This window comes from Pipistrellus hanaki (genome assembly GCF_964339955.1).
Source record: "Pipistrellus hanaki genome assembly, chromosome: 2".
NCBI classification, from domain to species: Eukaryota; Metazoa; Chordata; class Mammalia; order Chiroptera; family Vespertilionidae; genus Pipistrellus; species Pipistrellus hanaki.
Genome location: NC_140504.1, coordinates 10,165,502 through 10,191,521, shown reverse-complemented (window position 1 = coordinate 10,191,521; position 26,020 = coordinate 10,165,502). Strand labels below are relative to the sequence as shown.

General features: G+C 44.1%; 2 protein-coding genes across 7 annotated transcripts in view; both read right to left on the bottom strand.

Moving 5' to 3' along the window:
- APP (amyloid beta precursor protein) overlaps positions 1-21,214 on the bottom strand; it is a 210,202-nt gene extending 188,988 nt beyond the window's left edge. For all 6 annotated transcript variants that reach the window (XM_084871393.1, XM_084871394.1, XM_084871395.1 and 3 more), the window contains exon 1: positions 20,927-21,214. In XM_084871393.1, the coding sequence (XP_084727519.1) occupies positions 20,927-20,983 (57 nt within the window). In that variant the 5' untranslated portion in view covers positions 20,984-21,214. The remainder of the gene's footprint in view (positions 1-20,926) is intronic.
- CYYR1 (cysteine and tyrosine rich 1) overlaps positions 1-26,020 on the bottom strand; it is a 374,507-nt gene that overhangs the window by 108,574 nt on the left and 239,913 nt on the right. The window lies entirely within an intron of this gene.

The following is a 26,020-nucleotide window of genomic DNA, read 5'->3' as shown; positions in this document are numbered from 1 at the left end:
AAGAAAATCAATAAAATATATATTTTTAAAAATATTCATTTAGTTATTGTCCTAAGGTCAAACTACTACCATTTACATAAGCCTTATTTTTATAAATAGGCACCTGACTAGGAAGTTAATAAAGGAGCATATCATGATCAGCCTGAGGCAAAGGGTTTTAAATATAATACACTAATTTTAGTCACACGCGTCTTAGTTTGACTTTATCGGCCTGCAGCTTCACAGGGACAAGTGACTTCTTAAAGAAGAAAAAGGTCTTGTATGTGGCCTGATCAATGTATTAGAAATAACCAGCAGCGGGCATCGGTTTTCACAGAGCAACCCTGAAATTAATCTGCGTTTAAGTCGGCCTCAAAGCACTTGGCCGCAGCGACAGGATGTGGGTGTAACCGCATCGCACAGACAACACCTGATAGGGCCCTACCCATGCCAGGTCTGGAGCCGGGAACGTCTATCCTGGAATCAAACTTCAGAAACCTGGCGGCCTCGGTTTGTCTTGAAAAATTCCATCCCTCCCCAACCAGATTAACGCCCACCCTAAAATGAAACCTTCCCCAAACAGAAAACAGACCGCTCATTTAACGAAGTTAATGAAATCTAAGCGTTACTCCAAACCACCAAAGGTCCGTGTTAGTTTCTCCTGAATCTTATGTCAGAATGAGCTGAGAAATATGCTGATAAAATGGGACCGGAAGTGCCCATTTCTAATACACAATCAATGCTATATGTGACCTGGTCCAGGATATGTCAGTCCTGCTTACTACCCTCTCAAGAAGCTTCTTCAGATGCTGGAAAGGTCTCTCAGCTGCCTCCTTCCCAGTCCCCTTTGCTATGTGGTAAACAACCCCTTTGTCTTCCAAGGAGAGATCTTGGGCAGATAGCAGCCAGGGATTGTGTGGCTGTCTCCAGCTGGTCCGAACAGGCCAAGCTGTCACTAGAGCAGGGTCCCTGCTGCATGTGCCAAGGAGGGGCAGGACAGGGAGGGGCAGGCGAGTGGCCAGGCAGGAGGGCTGCCTCCTGGATGCACATTCTTTAGATTCCTTTCCAAGCGGTTTTCCTTCTGGGTCCAAGGGCATTTTAAACTCTGACAACCAGGCTACAGGGTGTCTGCAGAATTTTACATGAAGTCATTCCTGTTTTCAGATATCAAAAATGTGACCGAAGAACTGTTAAGATGCTAAAGCCTTCCAGCCATCGGATAGCACTGAAATGGGATGCTGGGCGGAGCAGTGTCCCAGGCAACCAGGCCCTCCCAGCCTGGGCATTTTCACAGGGGTCAAGGACAGTTCTGAAGGGTTCAAGAAGAGATATTATAGCCGAAACCGGTTTGGCTCAGTGGTAGAGCATCGGTCTGGGGACTGAAAGGTCCCGGGTTCGATTCCGGTCAAGGGCATGTACCATGGTTGTGGGCACATCCCCAGTAGGGGGTGTGCAAGAGGCAGCTGATCGATGACTCTCTCTCTCATCGATGTTTCTAACTCTCTATTCCTCTCTCTTCCTCTCTGTAAAAAAAAATCAATAAAATATATTTAAAAAAAAAGAAAAAAAAAAAAAAGAGATATTATAGAGAAGCTTGAAAAGAAAAAAAAAGAACCGAAACGGGTTTGGCTCAATGGATAGAGCGTCAGCTTGGGGATTGAAAGGTCCCGGGTTCGATTCCAGTCAAGGGCATGTACCTTGGTTGTGGGCATATCTCCAGTAGGGGGTGTGCAAGAGGCAGCTGATCGATGACTCTCTCTCTCATCGATGTTTCTAACTCTCTATCTCTCTCCCTTCTCTCTGTACAAAATCAATAAAAATATATTTAAAAAAAAAAAAAAAAAAGACAGAAAAAGAGAAAGAGAGAGTCATTATTCATTCAAGGCCTGCTATGGACCAAGCCGTGGGCTTTGTATCTTACTCTTAATCCAGTTTTTCTCCTGACCAGCATCGTGACAGACACTTTGTAGATGTGGGAATCTGGGTTTAGGGAAGTGAAGTCATTTTCCTGTGGTTGTAACTCCAGTTATTGAAAGAGTTATGACTCAAATCCAAGGTCTGGGTGACTCCATCACGTACAGTCCCGATTGTTTTATTTGGGACTGGGAGGGAGGGAAGGCATGGGATTGGGATGGAAAGTGTTTGTGGAAGCGGGGGAGAAGACACATGTAGAGACCCAGTGCTCTGGAGTCCGTGCTGGTGAGGGTGGCGGGAAGGAGGGTAGCCAGGAACTGAATCCTAAGCAGATTGATCTAATTTCTTATCAAGCAGCCACGGTAATGACCTGTGTCCTCCAGGAGCTAACTGCCCGGCCCAAGAGGAAACACTGGCCCCTCCACCCATCCTTCCATGCCGATAGAGGCAGGAGAGCTCAATGGTTAGGAGCCCAGCTGCTGAAGATGCTGGTTGTGGGCTCTCTCCCAGCTGACATTTCACCAGCTTCATACATGAAACAGCAAAATGGGGAATGCCTGATGGGCTGCTGCTGAGAATTATTAAAAAACAAAACCAAAAAACAAACAAACAAACAAACAAACAAACAAACAAAAAATTCCAGTGCCTGGCTCTTAGAAAGAGCTACATACCTGATTATTATTATTACTACAAAAGCCCAGAAAGCGTCTATTTTTACATCTGCCAGAAATAGAGGCATTTATTCCAGAACGAACAAATCACAATATGACATGAGTGACTGCCAAGTTTCTGATGCGGAGTTCTTTTGGTTGCAACCAAAAAAGCTCACAACAAGCCTAAAATAACCGTAAGACAGTATTTCTCCGCATCTTAAAATTTTAAAATGCACAGGCAGAGACGAATCATTACATACTCCACGAAGTCCTTGGAATGTTTAGAATAAAGAATGTCGTCCATAGATCCCTCTTGGTTAAAACATACGTTCCTCTCCAGGACTGAGCCTATTCAGAATGGATGTATTTACCAGGGGTTTTCATAAAGAATTCATCAAGGTGAACTGTCACTGATAAATGATGTGCACATCCTTGGTGGGATGACTGTTCATGCACCTTCTCAGACACCCCAGCATGCTCCCACCTCACAGCTCGCATTTATTGTTCCTTTCAGCATGGATACTTAAAAGGAAAAAAAAAAAAAAGTTTTTCCTCTACCCTCTCTAGGTTCAGAACGGGGGTCATGCAAATTAAACTGACAAGCGATAGGTCAACAGGAGTATAAATGTTCTTTCATGTTAATATTTTTACCTGGGGGTGTGGGAAAGGAGCTTCTCAGAAAAGAAGTGCAAGTCCCAAAGAAGCAGTTAGGTCTTAAAGCTTATATCCCGTTTTAACAAAGAGCAGTAAATTGTGGAGACATGAGAAGACACAGGAAAATAGGTTCGGGTTTCTGGGGGTGGCGTATATTCATTATATACTCACTGGTACAGTATTGTATTTATTTAAAACTAGAGGCCCGGTGCACAAAATTTGTGCACTTGGGGAGGAGTAGTCCCTCAGCCTGGCCTGGGAGTCATGGGGGTGGGGGATGTCTGACTGACGGCTTAGTGGGCCTAAGCCATCAGTCGGACATCCTGAGCATTGCCATGGAGGCGGGAGAGGCTCCCACAACTGCTGCTGTGCTCGCCAGCTGTGAGCCCAGGTTCTGGCTGAGAGGCGCTCCCCCTGTGGGAGTGCACTGACCACCAAGGGGCAGCTCCTGCATTGTGTACCTGCCCCCTGGTGGTCAGTGCGCATCATAGTGACCAGTCATTCCACAATTCGGTCATTTGCATATTAGCCTTTTATTACGTAGGATAAGTGAAGAAAACATAAGCAACATCATCTTTGCTCAAATACCTATAATAGAAAATAATACAATAATATAAATAAAAAATTACATGGGTCTGTCTGAACGGGCTCCACAACCTTACAAAGGATCCAGTGAAACTGACATCTCAGCACACATTGTTAAACTTAAAGACAAACCTAGTGCTTTTTTTGTGGCTGAAGATTTCTTTCCTTTGGGAACATCGTAGAATACATGTTCCTGACTTACTTTTTAATCACAGAAAATCAGGAGCAACAGCGGGGAAAGGGGGAGGGGGGCCCTTTATTTACATCTGTGGAATCATGTTTCCCAACTAATGCTCCCGTTGAATGGCTCTAGTCAACTAAAATCCCAACTTCACTGATATCTCCATTCAAGCCCTGGCTATGCTTGCCCATAAAGTCTAACACTTCTTATAATCAATCAAACTTTTCCTACACAACCAACCACAGAATTATTAACAAGAGACTGAGTTACTAAGTTAGGTTTTCCTTATTTCTTTATCTCCATGGTTTATGTTCATCTCCTTTTCTTTAAATTACAGTTGGAGGACCACATGTTAAACAGTTCTCTAGAGCAGTAATTTAGATCACTGAATAAATACTAAAAATATCAACAAGTATTTGGCTGCAATCCTTCCCTACATCACCATTTCCAGCCCAATTCTGGGTTGGAAATGCCACACACAAATAGGCACACATCTACAAGTATTTAGCCCCCGCTGGCCTAAACAGATTCACACATCCACTAAACATTGTATTTACAAAGAACTTATAATGGCATGAGATCTACTGTTAAGAAATAAAATGGAACGGAAACAAAATGGACATTCATGGGTGGTAAGATTATGCATGTTTTTATAAGCTACCTCCAATGCATTTGTAATAATTTTTATAATTCAAAAAATCTACTTAAATATAATTTTAAAAATGACACCCCTGTAAACATTTCCAAGCTATAAACTTCTATTCCTCTGTATTATAGTTAATAAGAAAAATATAAAGAAAACCGCTAAAAAGTTAAGGTGGATTTTTTAAGTTCAAAGACAATTGCCCAGGAAAATACAGATATCCCTGTAGTTTTAACTCATTCCTGCAAGCTGTGAATCCTCTAAGCCTTGTCCCATGTGTCAACATCTGCAAAATGCAATTCCTCCCATCATAGAACATGAAGAAAACACAGCATATGCTTAACTTAAAGATCTGCCTCTGTGGATGAAGCCTAGCCACAGATGAGAAGCCCTAAGGTTCAAACAGAAAAACTGTCAGGTTCAACACTAAATCTAACATGACTAAACCCAAGTCACATGAATAAGCTCACACTCCTTTCAATACACTCCCACATGGTCTACAGCATCAGGGCTGATAAATATGTTAGGAATGAGCCGGAAAACAGCTCCCAATTCTAAACGTTCGCCCTCCGTGCATGTTCACGGTGTAAAACAAATACTTTGCAGCAGCAGTGATCGTGGGAGCACAGCGATCCCCACCTTCCCAACCCACCACGCCATGAGGAAGGCTTTTCTACGTTTGCCTGCATTTTTTCTGAAAATAACATGCCAGAGGTGCACTGGACTTAAGCTGTCAAAAATATCAGACTTCAAGTGTAATTGGGCAAGCACTATGGACACACTCGAGCAGCCATCCAAACAATGAAAAAAAGAAAGAAAAAAAGAAAGCTTAACTCCAGTGTTTCCAGGAACAGACAACAAAATGTACTGCCCTGTTGATCTTTCCTCTCAGTGGGCAGCTGACATCTCAACCCTGTGCTCAGAGTCACATACCCTGGGTCCTAAAAGGGTAACCCCGATCCAACAGCAACACACTGATCACTGGAGCCAACGTCACCCATTCCTCCTCTGAAGCATCCATCTTATATAAAAACTGTTGTTTGAAAGGTTAACCCCGCTATCTGGCTTCTGTAGATGCTTGCTTGCTTAAATAATTAGGAAAGTAAGACTACTCCCACTTCAGAGAGGCCATTAAACCTTCCCCGGATGAAGTTATCAGTGCTGGCACCAGGCCAAGCCTTTGGTTGAGTTCTCAAGGCCCCAGCACATGGGGGCTCTTTAAGAACTTGCAAAGGGGGCCAGAAACACCCCATATTTGGGAGACAAAGAAGGTAAAAACATATAAATGGGTGAAATTCTTCCATGTTGGGGCCCAGAAACTTAGAGGTATTTTCCTCTGGACCTGCGTGTAAAAAATGTTAACTCCATCATCTCTCTAAGTATTGCTTGGTTCTTCTCCGGTTTTCTGTAACACCTCCACAGAGATTGTAAACATACCTGGTAATTTTACTGACCCAGCCAGATCAAGCCATGCCTTCTGCAGTGGGCCAGATTTTAAGGCTCCTGGCTCAGTACTTAGCTGAGAGCAATCACTTAACATGAACACATACAGATATGGACACCACAGCAGCATGGAACAGAAGAAGCAAGAGTCAGGGAGATGAAGAAAGAGACTGGAAGTCAGAGGACAGGGACTGGGCTTTGACCCTTAATATTCAAGTGATACTGGGCAAGTGTCTCCAGATGCCAGTTTCTCCATCTGTAAAATGAGGGCTTAGAAGGTCTTATCACCACTACCTTCTCCAAAACCTGATTCTTTCCCTACACGGTAGTAGGTTGAGGTGTTCCTTCCACAGCCACACTGTCCAATATGGCAGCCACTAGCCACGTGGGTACTTGGAATGTGGCTGGTCTGAATTAAAATATTCTCTACAGGTAAGGTTTTGAGGACATAAAATGACAAAAATAAATTTTAAAAAAGTGTTCCTGGATACAATAAACCATTAAACTAATTTACCCTGTTTCTTTTCCTCCTTTGTGTGGCTACTTAGAAAATTTTAAATGACATTTTGGTTCCATTATACTTTTATTGGACTGCATTGTTTTAGATTCAGGCCTGAGCATTTCACTAAAGCCCAAAGGAATTCTGAGATGAGAAATGACCCCATCTGAATGGAACACGGCCGTTCCCTGGCTCTCCACCATTAGGCTTAGAGCTTATCCTATATAATAATCCTATATAATAAAAGGCTAATATACAAATCGATCAAACAGTGGAACGACAGGTCGCTATGATGTGCACTGACCACTGGGGGAAGATGCTCATGAAGGAGCTGTACCCTGGAAGTGGCAGAAGCCCCACCTTTGCTGCAAGAGGGTGCGGGCTGGGCTGAGAGACTCCCACCAAGTGCACAAATTTCATGCACTGGACCTCTATGCATTTCTATAAAACACTAACAAATTACTGTTTTAAAGCCATGCTTTCGTTCTCTTATTTTAGTCACCAGCTAAATAGGAAATAGGATTGGGCCTTCAAATTATCAACATGACTTCATTTACTCTAGGGCTAAATCTTAATTATCAACTATAGGCGTTAAGCATAATCCTAAATGGATATAGTTTTACACAGGCACTTGTATCCAGTTATCCTTTAAATTGAAAACATAATTAAAATAATAACTTAGTTTACTTCATAAAGATGATTATAATCTTTTTTTTTTTAAACTCCCTTTTGAATTTAATAGGAACAACTACAATGGGCCATATTTCTCTGGTATCTAATTAAAAACGTTTCCACTAATTATTACAATCTGTATCAATTTATTTAATGTGCTTTAAATGGTCAGAGAAGCAGAGGTGGTTTCTAAAGACCCTGTGCTCTCAGAAACATGACAAACTGAATGCAGCCAGTAAAATATTCATGAGATTCAGGTAAGTTGAGAGTATTCTTCTCTGAACATATTCTTGGGCTGCCAACTTTTTCAATTCAGTGTTCTTACATAATATCCTGTGAAATCAGCTACCAAAGTCAGTAAAGCCAGCTAACTCTGCAATCTAGAGGCAATGAAAGGTTCCCCTATTTCAAATTGGTCTTAAAGTATGGTCAAGTAATTATGTCAAATATTTTCACACATATAAAAGCACAACAGAATTCAGACTAAAATATAATCTCTCAAGAGAAATTTTTCTAAGAGTTTATCAAGTTATATAAATTATATGACCAGTAGAAAATTATGCAGAAATTAAAGAATTCAATTTTCTTATATTTTCAAGTTCTACTAATATAATTTTTAAAACATATATTTTATTGATTTTTTACAGAGAGGAAGAGAGAGGGATAGAGAGTTAGAAACATCCATGAGAGAGGAACATTGATCAGCTGCCTCCTGCACCCCCCAATGGGGATGTGCCTGCAGCCAAGGTACATGCCCTTGACTGGAATCGAACCTGGGACCCTCTAGTCCACAAGCCGATGCTCTACCCACTGAGCCAAACCGGTTTCGGCTAATTTTTAACAATTTCAAACTCACATGATGTAATTACCTCCTTTTTTTATGTGAGAAAAAATATAATTTCAAAATATGACCAAGGTAATAGAAGAGAAATATACATTCAAACAAATATTGGCTGCTTTTTCTCATTATTATCAACAATTATAAGAGAAACAAATTGCCATCTGCTTTTCTGAATACAGTATTTAAAAGTGAAAAGATAAAATATTTTCTTGATAGATACTGCAAAACAAAAAAGAAATGCCAGGATTTAACATGATCAAACTTAAACTAAACTTTCGATTACTCTTAGAAAAAGGGTTCAAAAAGAAATATTTAGAGAAGAAAACCTAAAGCAGTTTTTGAGGACCCCTGGTATTTTAGACATCCCCTTTTTTACAGAATCATGTGCAATATGTCAAACTATTGGGACATATCTTAAATAAGTCTTTAGATACTATAAACTGCAAACATTCTCTACTATTGATGATTCTATCAAGCCTGCTCAGGACTGTAGTTTCCCCCCACATCTTTATTTCATCACATATTATACTTTCTGGTAAATATCTTTATTTGACCATTTCTAGAATAAATGAAATGAATAAGAAAATAGGTAACTAATGAATTTTAAAATGGCAGCCCCATTTTTACTGATGCAAATCTATTAAGGATCATGTCCCTCTTTTCCACATCTCTTTTCCATTCTGTTTTAATAACAGGTGTGCATGAACAGATCTGAAAGGTTGTGTAGCACCAGAAATGAATTTAAACATGGAAGCAAATCTAGCTCACAAGAGGTTCTCAGTTTCATGCTTTTCTAAAAAGCTCAGAACTTCTTTTCCTGCTATCCCTTTCAAAGAGCAAGCACAACAAAGTTGTTTTAGGGATGTCTCAAGATCAAATCAGTGCTAGTTTGCTAGCAGCGAGAACAAATTGACACTAGCAGAGCCGGTAGAATTATCCCTGTTTGCATCATTCAATTATCCCTGTTTGCATCATTCCGATTAGAAGCATTTCCCAGAAACACAAGTCTAACCATCTTGGGCACAATTGAACAGAGTAAAAGCTCAGCTCTTGGGTGTTCCTGGCATAAAAATACAATAGCATTCCTCATCTCTTCCTCCACTTTTCCCCAAATATGTGCTTCCTACATGCCTAGATAGCAAAGAAGTGGGCAGATCCCAAAAACCTACTGTAATTACTCATGAGGAATCCTTCCCTCAGTTTGGTTTCAATGGTTATTAATCTACAGATTTTCCTCTACATCCCAGAATGCCATCAGTCACCTAACATCTCCCCTCTCCTTTATCCTTCAGAAGAGAACCTGAAATGTAGTTCTGGTGGCAATGCTCCCAGCTAATCGACCACCTGTACCAGCCTCCCTTGCAGCTACATAGTTCCATCCTGCTAGAGTTTGAGCAGGCATTGAGCACCTCTCCAAAGGCTCCTCCACCTAACTGCCTGAACCACTGTCATCAATGGCTACCCCCACGGTGGGAACACTTACTAGTACGCCATTGCTGAGAAAATGAAACCCAAACTCATCAAGACATTCAAAGCTCTGAATCCCCCCCAGTCCATCCCACCTCTGCCACCCACATTTTCATAGCTTCCCATTTTGAATCTCTATAGTCTCACTGTGCCTTCAGTCTGGAAGCCCTCCCATGCCCCAGTTCACCTCCACGCATCCTTGGAAAGCAGAGGCTGCCATCTTTGGCTGTCTGCGTTCTCTATGAAGACTTGTACATTCTTCCATTGTAGCCTTTGGCACACTGTTCCTAATTATTTCTGCATCTCTTTTTCTCCTCATCAATCTACAAAATCCTTCAAGGCACAAACTGCGTTACTTCTCCATTTACTCACAGCCCTACCTACATACCAGGGCTCCTGGAACGGAAACACAGAAAGCATCCAGTGAGGTTTTTAAAATTTTAAGATAAGGGGGAGAAAAATACAACGAAATAAGTTAATAATAATGCACCGCACACAATGGAGTATGCAGAGGTTGCATTTTAAAGTTGTATACCTGAAATTCATAGAATATTATTGACCAATGTTGCCCAGATAAACTTCCTTAAAAACCCACAACTCTGAAACAGTGTCAGTATCACAGAAAGTCAATCACAAGGGCCCTGACAAATCTTGGAGTAGAGACACAACAGAGAAATGCATAATTCAAACATCCAATTAAACATCCTGCCCTAAACATTCCCCTCATCTGCTGACAGAATACATCAATCTATGGGCTTGGGTTCATGTTTATGTGTCCCACTCTGAAATGAATGAGCAAACAAGCAACGAGGTCATGAGTCAGATTTTTTTTAAAGTATAAATAAATGAACACATTGTAATAAACCCTGAGAATGCTGTTTTCAACCAGTGCCTTTTTTTCTGCAGAAAAAACACACACAACTTAACACTAACATTTCCCCCCCCCCCCTTCATTGCTTTATTGGCTATTTGTGAAATCAGTAACTACAACTAATAACATACACACAAGAAATACTCCAAACGAAAACAATACTTCCAAGTCTTGCACAGCCAAGTCCAAGGACTCCAGCAGCAAGAGACTTTCTTTCACTTAGTAGCTAAAAATGTTAACATGTCCATAGTTTTGATTTTGCTGTTTTGCTTTAACATTGTTTTGTTATAACTTAATAGCCAGAGTTTTGCTCTTGACATTCAAGTTTTGAAAATGATAACATGTATGTAGTTTAGTTTTGCATTGGCAAAAAACAAAACAAAACAAAACAAAAACACAAACAAAACAAAAACAAAAACAACACTTCTTCCCATCTGTGTCCTGACCACAGGACCCAGGAAATCTGCAATGGCACAAATTTGACCTTTGGTCCCAGCTCACAAAAGTGAAGTGACATGGTCAAATGACAAATATAGTCAAGGAAAGGAACTGCCTGAGAACGAGATAGGTCTGCATCTTATCTTAAGTACGCTCTCCCTGCCACCGAACTCACTATCTTTGTCCTGGATGTCTCCAGTGGCCATGCTGATACATGGCTCGTTCCGGCGACATGCACTGTCGATGTGACATCTCTGTCCAGCAGCCTTTGCTTCCACTTCGTTGTAGCCATCGAGCCACACGGGGACCCTCAGAGGACTCCCTGCTCCCATACTTGACTGATCAAGTATGCAGCTATCCCCAAACTGCAGTTTTGTGGCAAATGTACTCTTGAGAGCAGAGCCCTTGGCAATTCCTCAAACTAATGGCAACGTGAACGGCCTTCACATTCAAACGCGCTATCCGTTAGCCAACAACTATAGGATTTTTAAAACTGACTTAGTTTTTATTGGATTTAAATTGTCTGGACTTTGTGGTATAAGAGGATTTGAGACGAAGCAAAACATCAAAAACAAGCCTGAGAAAACACTAGGAAGATACAAGGCTAAGCATAATAACCTCGATTAGAGTTTCAATGCCTGCCAAGTTAATAGCATATAGCAAGCCTTTGAACTTGAAAAGTACAATTTTTTTAGAAAATGGAAGTAACAAAATTCCCATTTTCTTCTTAAAGGGCCAATTTTGATCCTGGTTCACTCTAAAGTAAAAGGTAAGTATGAGCTGTAAAAATGGCAAAAAAAAAAAAAAAAAAAAAAAAAAAAAAAAAAAAGTGACAATGGCAAAGAAATGGTCATTATAATGACCATTCGGTTTGAGTCCAACACACAGCATTTTCTCTCTCAAATCCACTTTCCACAACTTACTCAAACAAAATTATTTCTTGGAACCCTCAACTGAAAGTGTCTCAGTCAATGAGAGGATCGACATATTTCAAGAACGAGGCATTTCTTTGCTCGACCAACTTCTGAAATAAAGAGTTGCAGCCAATGACTGGTCATTATGAAGTTATTGACAGCATTTATGAAACCTTTTCCCAGTCAACTGTCCTAGAAGAAAGGCTGAGAAACAAATCTTATTAAGAGAAGTGAACTCAACTTTCAAGAGTCAAGCATATCATTATTTTTCTCCACAATGTAAAATGGCTAGAGCACTCCCTGAAAACACTTCATAAAAATTTTAGTGAATGGAAGGCATTGTGGTAAGCGATAAAACAAATTAGGGGAAACAGTTTGTGATCGCAATCAATATTAACTTCTCTTCCTCACCATTTTTGTTTTTAATACTGAAGCAGTCCAAAGTAGAACCTCTGTCCCCCACTAAGATACAGTTCTCTTCTCCTAGGTCTCTAAGTTTACATTTGGGTGGCGACCAGATCCGAGACCTTTCCACATAAAATATCATAACCGACCTCCACATAGCACACCCCTTACCCAACTTAATATTTTCCAAGTCCCCCACTGCTTCCTCTTTATTTGTTCTGCCCCTTACTATACTGTAAGCTCCCATAAGAGCAGGGAGTCTTAGATAATATATTTGTAAAATGAAGGAGTCAATTTCCTTTACGGGTGTGCCCGTAAAAATCTAGGTTTTTCTGAGTATAAAAATAACCTAGCAATTTATCTATAGAAACTCAATTTTCATTTTAATTGCTAATTCATTTAATAAGTATCTGCGAATAAATTATTCTTAGCGTGATTTGTCTGCATATTTGTAAGTTTTTATGGCAGCTTAAGTGAAATCACTTCTATCTTTAAACCAATATACTACCATGGAAAAATCGTATATTTGATTAAACAAAACATAGTAAGGAATATTTGCTTTCAAGTACTACTTTTCATATGATAGGTTTTAATGTTAGTCTCTGGAAAGTTAGACTAAGATTTAAAAAAGAATTACATCAGTTTTAAAAGGCTCAACCTTCAAAGTAAATGCAGATTATTTTTGAAAGTTGAATAATCAATAAACATGGTTAAGAAATAGTGCACATCTATTTTTATTATACGAGCCTATTAATTCCATTACAAAATAACTGAGTGGTTACTTACAAAAACAATAACTATGCTTTGGAAAATTAACCCAATAGGAAAAACAGATATATATAAAAAAAAAAGTCTTCGGGATGAAGTCTCAATACTATTTTATTTTTACTTAAAAATAAAAATAATGTTTCCTCATTAATTTTATTGTAACTAAGCATGAGCAGTGACGAAAAAATAAACAAGTGAGTTTGTGGTGACTGAGGATAAGTGGTCAGGACTAAAGTGCACCAATCTAGCTCATGGGTGGGATTAAGCCTCTTGTTTTCCTTCCAGTGAAATGTCTCCACAGAGTCAAACTATATTACAATCATGAAAGCTTTGACGTTTAACAAAGCAACGAGAGTAATAGTACATTTCTTCACTTAACACAAATGGCTCTTCTTAATAGAGCAGATCACGCCTGCCCATAAGGTTCCTTAAAGGATGAAAAGGGAGTCATCGGTTTCTAGAAGGCCTTACGTTCTTCAATGAAGATGTGGGTTTCTTGGATGTGAATTGAGAGCATAGGGCACATTTCCAGAATTCTGTAAGGAAGAGAATTAGGCAAAGAACTATCTCACATCAACAAAATAAATCACGTAAAAAAAGAAACTTTTATCACTCAATCAAATGTCTCAGCTGAAATTCATCTGAACTTGGGAAGAAAAAAATAAGAAGATAAAGACCAGGTGGAAATGAAGAGACATACATGCTGTGTGGGGTCCACCAGACCTTCAGAATTCTAGACTTTGTTCATCTACAAAACAGGCTTACTGTTCTTTTCCCTTTTCTGACATACTTATCTTATGTTTTCCTTATCTCTGCTCAATGACCCATATATGTTTGGTTGTGATACCATTTCATTCATTCCTCCCCGTATCTGCTCTGGGCAGGATGTTCATTCCAAACATGGAGGCCATAATGACAGCCTCCACTGGTACCCACTTGCTTTGGTTGAGCAGGACAGGGATCATTGGTGTAACAAAAGCCCACATAGATTCCTTGGGACTTTGCTTATTAATTCTTCAATGTGTCGCCTATTTTAATTACCAATTTCCTGTCCTTCCCAATAGCCTATGCCTAATTTTGACATGGAGATTAAAAATCTCTTCTTTCATAATGAGCAAAAGTATGCTGATTTCACTATAACATTTGAAAGACGTGCTAGCCATCATCTGACTGATGGCAGCCTTTCTTTCATTTGGAAAAGGGATTTCTTACAGAAATGCTGGGTTCTCCAGCAGGCTGCTTTCTGGGTTCCTCCTCCTCTCGGGCAGATCGTTTCAAACTTCCATGCCAAGACCAGAATTATTTTGCTGGCACAGGGAATCTTCCACTTTTGCCCAGATTGACAAAACTTGTTTATTCACTTTTCTGGAAAAGGTTTTGCTGAAAACTAAACCACGCTTTTGTTCATAGTTCCTTGCACACAGCTGACAGTCAGCTAATAGCTCTCAGTTAATAATGGAGCCAGGAATATTAAGACAAGTTGCCGGTATGCACACATTTAAAATGGGTCTTTTCCATTTGTGTAAAAACTCTATGCTTTTTCCACACTGATGTGCAGTTAAAATTTTACAGTGAGCACGAATTACTACTCTCATGTATTACAAAAAGTCAACTGACATATAAAATATACATAAGGACTTAAAATTTTACAACATGTACTCTAAAAATTTTATCTGTGGTGTGTGTTTCTGTTTATTTATTGTCTAGTTTCAGCTATTTATTTTTTGTTAATTCTTACCCGAGGAGAATATTTTTTCCATTAATTTTTTAAGACAGCGGGGGAAGGGAGGGGGAGAGACAGAGAGAAACATCTATGTGACAGAGAAACGTGTATGTGAGAAAGACACACATATTGTCGCCTCCTGCACATGCCCCAACCAGGGCTGGGATCAAGCCTGCAACCAAGGTATGTGCCCTTGACCAGAATCGAACCTGGGACCCTTCAGTCTATACGCTGACACTAACCACTGGGAAAACCAACTAGGGCTGTGGTATGTCACTCTTTAATTTAAATCAAATTCATTTGTACTTATAGAGTACCAACTGCCATTTTCCTGTAATAGTCTCAGCTGGTTGTTAAATGCACTGCTCAATAAGAGAAAAATCATGTAGGTCTTTTTAAACTTCCAACTCTGTGTGAAACTTAAGTATATCCATTTTACATCACCAACGTTATAATGTAATAACCAACACACAGTGCTCACTAGATGCCATCATGTTACATATAGACCAATTCACATCCTATTTCAAGTAGTTTACATATGTACTAACTCAATTATCCTCAACAACCATAAGCGTTATTATACCCATTTTACAGGGAAAAAAAACTGAGGCACAGTGCTAGCCTACCATCAACAGCTCAAAAGGCACAGAGGCCAAGATCCAAAGCAATCCTGCTCCAGTCCAGGGGCTGGGTCAGTGTGGACTTGTGAGAACCTCACACTCAGCCATCTCGCTGGCCATGAAATCAACATGACGACCGTGGGAGCCATTCCACGCTTTCCACAGACCCGGGCTTGCAGAAACCTCTCATCTTCCCCATTCCAACCACCGCCTTCCTTCAGAAAACACTGTAATCCTAGCAAAGTTCAGGCTAAATATGAATTGCATGTGGTTTAAAAAAAAAAAAAAAACGTAGCCACACAAACGAAATCTAAATAAAATGCCCTCTTAGCTTCCTTTTGTAAAGCTAAGATTTCACACAGGCGAACCTGAGTCCTCTGTATCTGCCGAGCACCACATTTTCATAAAACTATAACTGATGAACATGTCCAGACTTTAAAAAAAAATGAATTTGCTTTCATTCTAGAGCGGTCATGATAATCCAGTTTCTGTTGTTGTTGTTTTTGGTTTTTTTTGGTGGAATTCTACATTTAAAGCCTATTTATTCATCAGAATTAATGATGACCAATAATGAATGAATAAATAAGCCTATTTATTCATCAGAATTTTCCTCAAGAGGAAAATTCACCGGTTATTTCTTTTAAAGGAAAACACACTGTCCTCACCAAAGTGGTTATTTCCTAAGCTATCCATGTTAAACTGGGAGAGCTTAAGAAATAGTTACATAACATGTTTCTCCTGCAGATTCAGCTGCAAGGTTTAGGTCCTGTCTGCTTTTCTTCCTACAACAAAAATGTTAAGCAATAGATATTGTATTTCTTAAACTTGCTACTTGCTCAGGGGTGTGTGCATTCCTTCACCTTAGCTCTTAGCTTCCTCCACCTGCCCCCACCCCCACCCCCTCCCTGTCCTCCCCCAGCCACTCAGGAGGGTGTATCTGTGCACTGGCTGGGCCACCCAGGGTGACAGCATTCCCGAGAGTTTGCAGAAGATGGGGTTTAGCATCAACCCCAAGCTACACATTTGCATCTGGGACCCCGCTGTGAGAAGGAAACCATTTCACAGCTAAGACGCAGAGAGGTAGAAAAACCACCCACAAACCCCAAAAAACAAATGAAACTGCATTTTCTCCACCTTCCTCCTTGCTGCCCAATGAGCCCCGTTTTTTGTCATGCCCTCCCTGAGTCAATGCTGCAGACACAGAGCTCTCAGATCCTGCTTCCGCCCCTCACCTTCGACCCTCAATTCCCCACTCCTCTCCAGAATGTTCCCTGGGCCTTTTCTCTCCGTCTCAGCATCTGTCACGCTCATGAGCACGCATTTAGAGTAGAATGATTTCTGTCTAGTCTGACTGGAAGCTTCGTGAAGGAAAAGACTGCTTTGTTCATCGCAGTATCTTCCGAGCTGCAGGACAGGACTTGGCTCAAAAAGAGAATAAATAAAAATGTTCCCACTAATGGGTAGGCAAAGACAATGAAATCACTCTCCACACCTGCTCATCTTTCATTGTTAAGAGCCTCATCTGCCCTAGCCAGTTTGGCTGAGTGGAGAGAGCATCGGCCTGCGGACTGAAGGGTCCCGGGTTTGATTCCGATCAGGGGCACATGCCCAGGGTTGCGGGCTTGGTCCCCAGTGAAGGGCGTGCAGGAGGCAGCCAATCAATCTCTCTCCCTCTCCCTTCCTCTCTGAAATCAATAAAAAATATATATATTTTGTTTGTTTGTTTGTTTGTTAGTTTGTTTGTTTTTAAAAAGTCTCATCTTCGCCTGGCTGGCTCTAAACCAGGCACAGGGAAAAGAAAGAAGATGACAAAGGCCAGCCTCACACTTCCAGGTGAATGTGACTATGTGTGTGTGTGACTATGTGTGTGTGAGTGTGAGTATGTGTGTGAATGTATGTGTGTGACTGTGAGTGTGTGTGTATGTGTGTGTGAATGTGAGTATGTGTGTGTGAGTTGAGTGTATGTGTGTGAGGGTATATGTGTGTGTTAGTGGAACTGTGTGTGTGTGTGTGTGTGTGTGTGAATATGTGTGTGTGAATGTATGTGTGTGTGTGCGAGTATCTGTGTGTGAATGTATGTGTGTGTGTGTATCTCTGTGTGAGTGTTTGTGTTGTCTGGGAGGAGAAAGGCAGAGAGAGGGATGTAAACAAATACTGTAAAATGACCTCACTTCCATTCCCCAGACACACATACAAACCTGGCTGAAGATGAACTACTAGGAAATTCTCCAGGATTATCTCATCCTATTGCTTTATTCTATAAATATACATATTTAGGTAACACTTTCACTCAGAGCCCCACTTAATCTGTACTTTCCTCCTGGTACTTAACACTTTCTATTTTCTTTTATAATCATGTGCCTGTCTTATTTACTCTACAAACTTCTTGGAGGCTGGAGTGAGGGTGGGAAGTGCTGAGGTATGTACAAACTAAACCTTACATCCTGGAGCTTCACAACTAAAACACTGATAAGGTGAATCTCTGCATTCCAAAACTGGTATCATGACGCAGAGACCAAAGAATATATTAATGCTAGGTGCTTTGCAAGTCTCTTAAGGTAAATACTTGTCCCCACCTGAGTCACATTGGCACAAATAAGATGCACATTTCCACTGAATTTGATCACACTTCTTCAACTACAGTGTATCGGTCACATAAAAGGCACGTAATAGATACAACTATTTCTAGAATGACTGGCAACATTCACCTTCACAAAAATATCTGTAAAGAAACCTCTCTCACATGCCACACACAGTAACATAACATAGGCGATCCTCCAGCCACAGGGAGAAAGCCTTAGCCATAGATTTAACCTCATTTCCTTCAAACCAGGATGCAATGGACCGTGTTGTTTTTCTTTTTCTTTCTTTTCTCCAATTGGCTATTCCTATTTAACCTTGTGATCATTTGAGTTGCATGCTCCTTTTCATTTCCTCAGGCAGAACCAGGGGTGGTCAGTCTCTCTGGAGGACTAGCAGCGTCACAACTGCCATTGGGCGCCTCTGCTGGTTAAGGGTGACCAGAGAGAAGCTTTTGTGCCCTGCTGGTGACCACGGATTAGCACGAAACTCCTCACAGATCACCATCAAATCATGGCTTCACTATTCCGTGTGCAGGTGTCTGCCGTCAGGGCAGTACGCAATATGGATAGCTCTCTAGTCTATGAATCAGCATCACTATCAAAGCAGATAATTGTGATTAGGTTAAACTCCCCCAACATAGGAAAATACAACTTTAGGGAGAAGCAAGTTTAAGGAAATAAGTAAATAAATGTCTGGGCTTTTGAAACTCATCCTCTATGGCTACACCAGGCAAAAGCATCAGCCCACTGTAGTAATGCTCCCACCAAGAGCCGGGCTCCATTATCGCCACCGTGACTGGTTTCTCTTTTAGGGACCCCCCAGCAGACCTGTTTTCCACGCCCACAAAGACAGGCAAGCCATAATGACATCTTCCCAGCGGACACGGATACAGCTGGGTAAGCCCCCCTCAATCCCCATTAGGGTGAATTACCCCCTCCTCCACCACGGCTTCAAATGGGCTAATCTTTGAAAGAGGTTATCATTGAAAATGTCCAAAATGATGGCAGAAAAAGCAAAAGCAAAAGCAAAAAAAAAAAAAAAGCAAGCATTCCAAAGGCCAAATAAATAAATAAATAAATCGAATCATATTTGCTGCCTCTTTTTATACAGGGAAAAAAAAATTCTTGCTCGGAAAAGTTAAATATATTTTTTTTGACAAAAGCTTCAACTATAAAGGTTAAGATAGGACTTTGAATTACTTCATTTGTGGTTTTTAATATGTAGTAAAACAATCAAGAAAAAAACATAATCGCAGGAGTAAATGTAAGTCATCGGAGAAACGAGTTCCCTTAATTGAATGCTTTTTTTTTTTTTTTTTTAATATGGAAAACCGTATTTGTCTTCACTAGCCCTAAGCGGGCTCCTGAGCCACTTGTAGGTAGAAGAGAGGAGGGGAAAGTTCAATGACCCCACACATCGGGGACTAAACCAGTGCCATGAGGTGATCGCCTGCACAGTCTCGGGGAAATGACAGAAAAACACTTGTCCAGAAATAGCTTCCTTGGAAAATTACCACGAGGTAGGGGAGCAGGAGGAGCAGGGGGAGCGGGGTATTGGGGCGGGAAGGTTGCAAAAAACGGTAAAATACGGACCGGAAACCCACCGGTGGGACATGCAACCTCTTCTCCCCCCTCCCCCCTGTCGGACAAACAACTTCCAAGCATCTTCAGGGAAAGAAAAGCAGTCCTTTTGCCCCGGCGCTGGCTGCTGGCTGGCGAGTTGGATGAATGGGGCGGACTGGCTATACACCTAGCGGTGGGTGGATTTCCCAGGCTGCAGCCTCCACACCGCTTTTCTTTGCTGCACTGCAGAGGCGCCATCTTCTCCGTCTTAATCTTCACTCCATGCAATCCTTTTATCTGCACCCCTAAAAGAAAAAGGGACTCGGGGGGACCCTCCCCAACATCCTCCACCGGAGGGCCCCGCGCTGCCAGGGCGGAGGCCGCGCCTGCAGCAGACAAACGCCTCCTTTGATGCCCTGGAGAGAGGGGGGAGCTCGTGACTCCGCACCGCCCGCCACTGCCCTTTGCAGCGCGCACCCCGCAATCCGCCGATCCCCCACCTCCCCGAGGGCTTTCCAGCCCAGCAGGGAATTTGCAAAAGTCACCGAGGGGATGGGGGGTGGGAAGCCCAGGCCCCCCAAGGCTCCCCCACGGCGCCCCAGCCCCCACCGGGCCGCCGGGACCACGCGCCGCGCCAGGCAGGGAGGCGGGCGGGCGGGAGCCTCGGGGGCGCACAGACCAACGCGGCTCCGTGCACCGCGCCCCGGGCTGGCGAAGGGCGGGTGCCGCGGCTTTTGTTCCCGGGGAGCTGCTCCCTCTCCGGGGAGAAGCTGGAGGAAGGTGCGAGCGAATGCCCAGGGCGCCCTGGCTCCGGGGAAAGGGGAAGGGGAAGGTGCGAGGTGGCAGTGGGTCTCCGACCCCTCCCGTCTCCCGAACTTAACACAAAAGGGGGACACAGCGATGTGCAAAGTTTGCCTGCAGAAGGGGGTGCCGACCCTGCTGGGGGTCGCCCTCGGAGGCCACCGCGAGCAGCCGGGATCGGGCAGGGACAGGGCGGCGGGGCTGCGAAGGGGAACCCGGGCGGAAAAGGCAAAGGGAAGCGGGGGAGGGAGGCGGCTTCCCGAGCCGTCCCGTCTCCGCTTCCCCAGGCCCCGAGAGAACGGGAAGGGCAGCGATGACGATCCGGGGACGCTGCGTTTTCGGTTTCACCCCATGTGTGCTCCATCTGCGTGGCTCTCGCCTTCCCGGGTCCCGGGAAGCGGGGACCGAGTTAGGGTCTGAGCTCAGGATCGATCGCCTCCCCGACTCGCCCCCGAGCGAGCGGCGCGCCCCCGGGAGCCAGCCAGACGCTGCGCCCCGCTCCCTCCTCTCCGCGGGCGGCATGGAGCGTGCGCCCCGGGACCGGCTGGGCCGGAGGCGAGGATGCGCAGCGCGGCCGCAAGCGGGGGCGTTGGGCGCGGAGGGGACAAGGGTGCCCCTTAGACTGCCCCACGCTGCTCAGGATTAAAGATCTGGGGAGGACCGGCTCCCCACCGTCGCCCCATCCCCCCAGCCCGAAGGGCGGCACCCACCTCCAGCGCCCGAGCCGTCCAGGCGGCCAGGAGGACCAGTGCCAAGCGAGGCAGCATCGCGACTCCGCGCCGGGCACCGAGTGCGCTGCTGAGCGAGTGCGAGCCGCCGCGCCCTGGCTGTGCCGGTGCCGGTGCCGGTGCCGCCGCGTCCGAGTCCGCTGGGCCCTGCGATCGCGCTGCTCCGGGTGCCCGCTCGCTCGCTCTCTCCCGCCGCCGCCGCCGAGGAAACTGACGGGGCTGGAGCCGAGCTGCAGGGCTCAGAGCCCCGCGAGTCAGCTGATCCGGCCCAGCCCGCCAGGCGCCCGAGAGCGACCCCTAGCGGCGGCGCGGGGAGCTGCGCGCTCCGGCCGGGAGGAGCCCGCGCCCCGGCGCCCACAGGTGCGGCGCCCGCTGCTCCGCCCGCACCCCGCGCCCCCCCACCCCCGGCCGCCGGCCCCCTGGGCCCGGGAGCGGGAGGAGGACGGAGGGTCCGGGGCCGCAGAGGGGCAGTGCGGGGCCAGGGGAAGGTGAGATGTAGGGCATCTGGGCTCCAGAGAAGTCGGGAGTGCTGCCTGCTCGCTCCCGTGAGCTTGACTCATCCGCCCCGCAGGCCCCGCATGGATGGATGCTCCTGCTGGGGTGCGTTTTGGACCGCAGATCGGTTTTTGCCGAGGTGTGGGGAAGTGGGGGAGGCGTTTGGAAAAGAGAAGGGGAACGAGAGAAGCTTAAAGGAAATGAAATATCTTCCTCTCTTGTTGAGAGTGCAGAAGCTTTTTTTTTTTTTTTACCCCCTCTTCTCCCAGTCAAAAGCAGCCACAAGCAACCTGGAATTTCTATCTTTAGAACGAACCGAAGGAGACAGGAGCTAGCCCGGCTAGTGAAGACACTGGCGACCCATTTACTTACCCTTGAAAGAAAGGTTTAACCATATTTTTTGTTGTTGTTTATTTGTTGCGGTTTCTTGTTTTATTTTGTTTTGGGGGATTTTTTTTTTTTTTCTTTTAAGAGAAGGGGCCGGTCAGCAGGGTGTTTGTTTGTTTGTTTGTTTGTTTGTTTGTTTTTTGTCAGTGTAGGATAGAACATACATCAGACATGGGGATGCAATGACGGTTAAGAGGGAAAGGGGTCTGTAGCGATGCTTCTTATTCCACCCGGTAACTAAGAACTTCAGACCTTGAACTCTGCCCTTAGCCTTTATTGTGTCTAGAATGGTCTAGAATTGCCCAGCTGTATCCCCTCCCCTTGGCCTGAAGGAGCATTGGTCACCAAGCCTGGTTCCACAGTGGGGCCAGGGGAGAGGGTATGTGAGGGCCAAGGCCCAGCCAGGGGGTGGGTGACAGCTTTCCTAACCCTTTGCCTCTCCCGCCCCTCCAGTCCTGACCCTGGATCACTTTTAATAACCAGTAGCTGTTGTCAGGCAATACTCCTCTACATGCCTTGTCATTTACTTACTACAGAAAGCCCGCGAGGCCCTTGCTGTTATGGCTCCCACTTACATAAGTCAGGAAACTGGGACTGAGCAACTCCCAAATCTGACAGCTAGTCAGGGACACGTAGTTGGGACTGCAGGGAAAATCCCCAGGGACAGCACAACGCAGTAGCTTCTGGAACACGTTTACCCAGCGCCACCGTTCCCTGACTGTCCCAGGATTGTCTGAGCACATTGAGGGCATCTGAATGCAAAGGGAAGTATGGTTTGAAGATGGGAAGGGAGCAGGACCCGCCATAGATGTTGCAGGGTCTGGTACCAGATGGGAAGGCAGACCCTTTATGTTTTCAAAATTAAAAAATTTCCGTTGAGGACACATTGTTAAACCACCATGGGGCTCTTCTGAGTGCAGGGCCCTGTGTGACTGCGTGGGTTGCAGGCCCTCGGAGCCAGTCCTAGGAGGAAGGAAACGCTTTTTTAAGAGTGAGGGACTTCTACTGAGCACGAAATTCAAATATATAGAAGCGAGGTTATTTGTAATAATAAAAAAGGGTAAAATATGCTAATCAGACCGATGTCCTTCCAGACAGAACTTCCTTTCAGACAAAGCTGCAATGGATGAGGACCGCGGTGGGTGAGGCCGGGGCCAAGGCCCTTGCACAAATTTCGTGCATCAGGCCTCTAGCAATCTATACAAATGAAAGTTCCTCGATTAAGTGGTTTCGTGCCCACTGTTGAAATTCACGGCACTCGCACATTCCCTGGACAAGATGTTCTCCCAGGGAAGGTGATTAGCGGCTGACTGTCAGAATGATGGACAGTCCTTACATTTTTCTCCCGTTCCATTACCACTCAGGAGATCCTGATGGCTTTCACTTCTCAGCCACTAGCTCTGTTCCATATTTAATGCCAGTTCCTGCCCTGAGACAGCTTTCAGATTCCCTGAGCAGAAAATAAAGGAACATCTCGAGTCAGAAGCCTACAAAAGGATCAAGCACCAGTTGACTGGAGATCTCCGAGACATTCCAAACCTAAACTTGAATGCCTCCCCTTAGAAGATATTTGCTCTCCCTTCAAAGGGTGCATTCTGTCTTTGGGCTGTTCTGGCTTCTATAAAGTTGTTACGTCATTCCTTTTTCTTGAACCTCCCACTCAGATGGCCCTGTGCCCCATAACCTGTAGAGGGCTACCTGGGAAGGCACATGGGCATTTTTTTAGCTGAACTCAGGGTCATAGGCAGAGCCACGCCCTAGGAACATGCTTCTCCAATGAGGCTGGACATGTTGTCAGCTTTGCCTTCATATCAGCCCAGGTGTCAACAGGGGTGGGACTAGATATGTAAATCCAGGCATGCTAGGGCCTACTTAAGAATGCAAATAAGCTCCTTTGATCCTAAGTTTTGGTGTTACTTCCTGGTATTAGGGGTATAAATAAATGTGCTGCGTGGTCTGAATTGTCGTCCTATCCCTCCATCAGAGAGAATGGTGTCCTCCCACCCAGCCCCCAGCTTTTAAATCTATCTCTGCATCTTCTTTCTTTCTTTCTTTCTTTCTTTCTTTCTTTCTTTCTTTCTCCCTCTATTTCTTCTTACCTTTCTTACTTTCTTCCTTCCCTTCCTTCCTTCCTTCCTTTCTCTCTCTCTCTCTCTCTCTCTCTCTCTCTCTCTCTCTCTCTCTGTCTCTCTTTTTCTCTCCTTCCCTCCCTTCATTCCCTCCCTCCCTTCCTTCCCTTCCTTCCTTCCTTCCTTCCTTCCTTCCTTCCTTCCTTCCTTCCTTCCTTCCTTTCTTTTCTTTCTTTCTTTCTTTCTCCTTTCATTGTTTCTCAATCCCTGGCCGCCTCCACTTAGAACCGGTTCGTTTATCTCTCTTTCCATGCTGGTTGCAGAAAAGGGAGATCCCTGCCATGTCTGGCCTCCGCCTCATCAGGCCCCTGCAGTGACCAAGCAGAATAAAGCTTTTCCACACACACATGTCTTCACATACTTGCCAGGAGTGTTCATGCTGCTCCTGCCTCCAGCGTCCTCTCTTATCAAGGTAACACAGGCACTTCCTTTACCAGCTGTGCAGATGGCACGGTTTCTGGTTCCTTCTAAGCCCTGGCCATTCTCCCTAGATGTCTACTGGTTTGTGTACAATACTCCATGACGGCTCTGGCCACCTCAGGAGTCTGCTGCCCGCCTCAGTGTGCAGCCTAACGTTGCCATTTGATTTTGTCAACTCAGGCTGGTCACACTCACCATCACGTCTCCCAGATCTGTTTTATGCATGAGTTGTAGCCACATCTCCGTTATCTTATGATTAGGATGTTATCTGTACCCCACAAATATCACTCCAGAGGATCTTAATCTAAGAAGACGAGCCCTCTATTAGTTTGCCAAGCTTGTCAGAACATAGTATTGTAGACTTGTTGGCTTATGCTTGGAGGCTGAAAGTCTGAGATCAAGGTGTTTGCTGGATGGATGACTTCTGAGGCCACTCTCTGTGGCTTGCAGATGGCCTTATCTGTGTCTTCACACGGTCTTTCCTTGGTGTGTGTGTGTGTGTCATCTCTTCTTATAAGGACACCAGTAAGCACAATTTGGTGTAGATTTTTTTGTGTGTGAATATGGAAATTCATCAAAAGAAAGTTAGAAGTATAGACCTATAGCCTGGGATTGGTAAATTAGGGATGTCAGGAAGGGGATTCTCTGCCCCCTCTCCCCTCCTCCCAAAAGATTTGCTAGCAACCTCAAAGAGGAAAGGGACAAGAAGAAGAATGTTCTAAGGAAGGAAGGACCTTGTAAGTGCATGATGGAGCTGATGAGTGGGAGCCAGCATTGGGGAGACGTGTTGATATGTGAGAAGCAGAGGAATGCAGTCAGATGGAATGGGCAGCGCTAAGCTGTTATTCACTGCAGGTTTCCCCATCAGCCTGGCACACGCTAACATTTCTACAGGAGGGTCTGTCAGCGTGGGAGGTTCAGGGAAATTGGGAGGTAAATAGCTGGGATCAGAAAGAATAGGGGAAGGGCATGCTAGAGGTTCCAGGTATGACCATAGATGGAATCTGTAAAAGGATTGTGGAAAATGCATGTTTACTTGAGGCTTGTATCAGGTTAACTTTCATGTCACAAAGAAGGAGGTTAGAGGTTAAGCCAGTTGGAAAGGGGTGGAGAAAGGAGGCTTTTGCACCTGGGTATGTCTCACCTGGGCACTATCCATTTCAATTTTTAAACAACAATGGACATACTAAATTAAGATTTTAGTTTGCTTGCTTTAGGGACCAGAAGTACATGCAACAGAAAGAAGCTTGAATAAAGTGAATGAAGATCAAAGGAAAGGCGAATGAGAGATGAACGTTGGAGATGTGGCTGCGGTAATTTTCTGTGATAATTGATGGCCTGTCCCAGGGGTCGGCAAACTCATTAGTCAACAGAGCCAAATATCAACAGTACAACGACTGAAATTTCTTTTGAGAGCCAAATTTTTTAACTTAAACTTCTTCTAACGCCACTTCTTCAAAATAGACTCACCCGGGCCATGGTATTTTGTGGAAGAGCCACACTCAAGGGGCCAAAGAGCCGCATGTGGCTTGAGAGCCATAGTTTGCCAACCACTGGTCTGTCCCCAATCTATTCAGATGAAGTTAACATGATTTTACAAAAGAGAAGATATGTTTTGTTGTGTTTACTTATAAGAACCCAATAG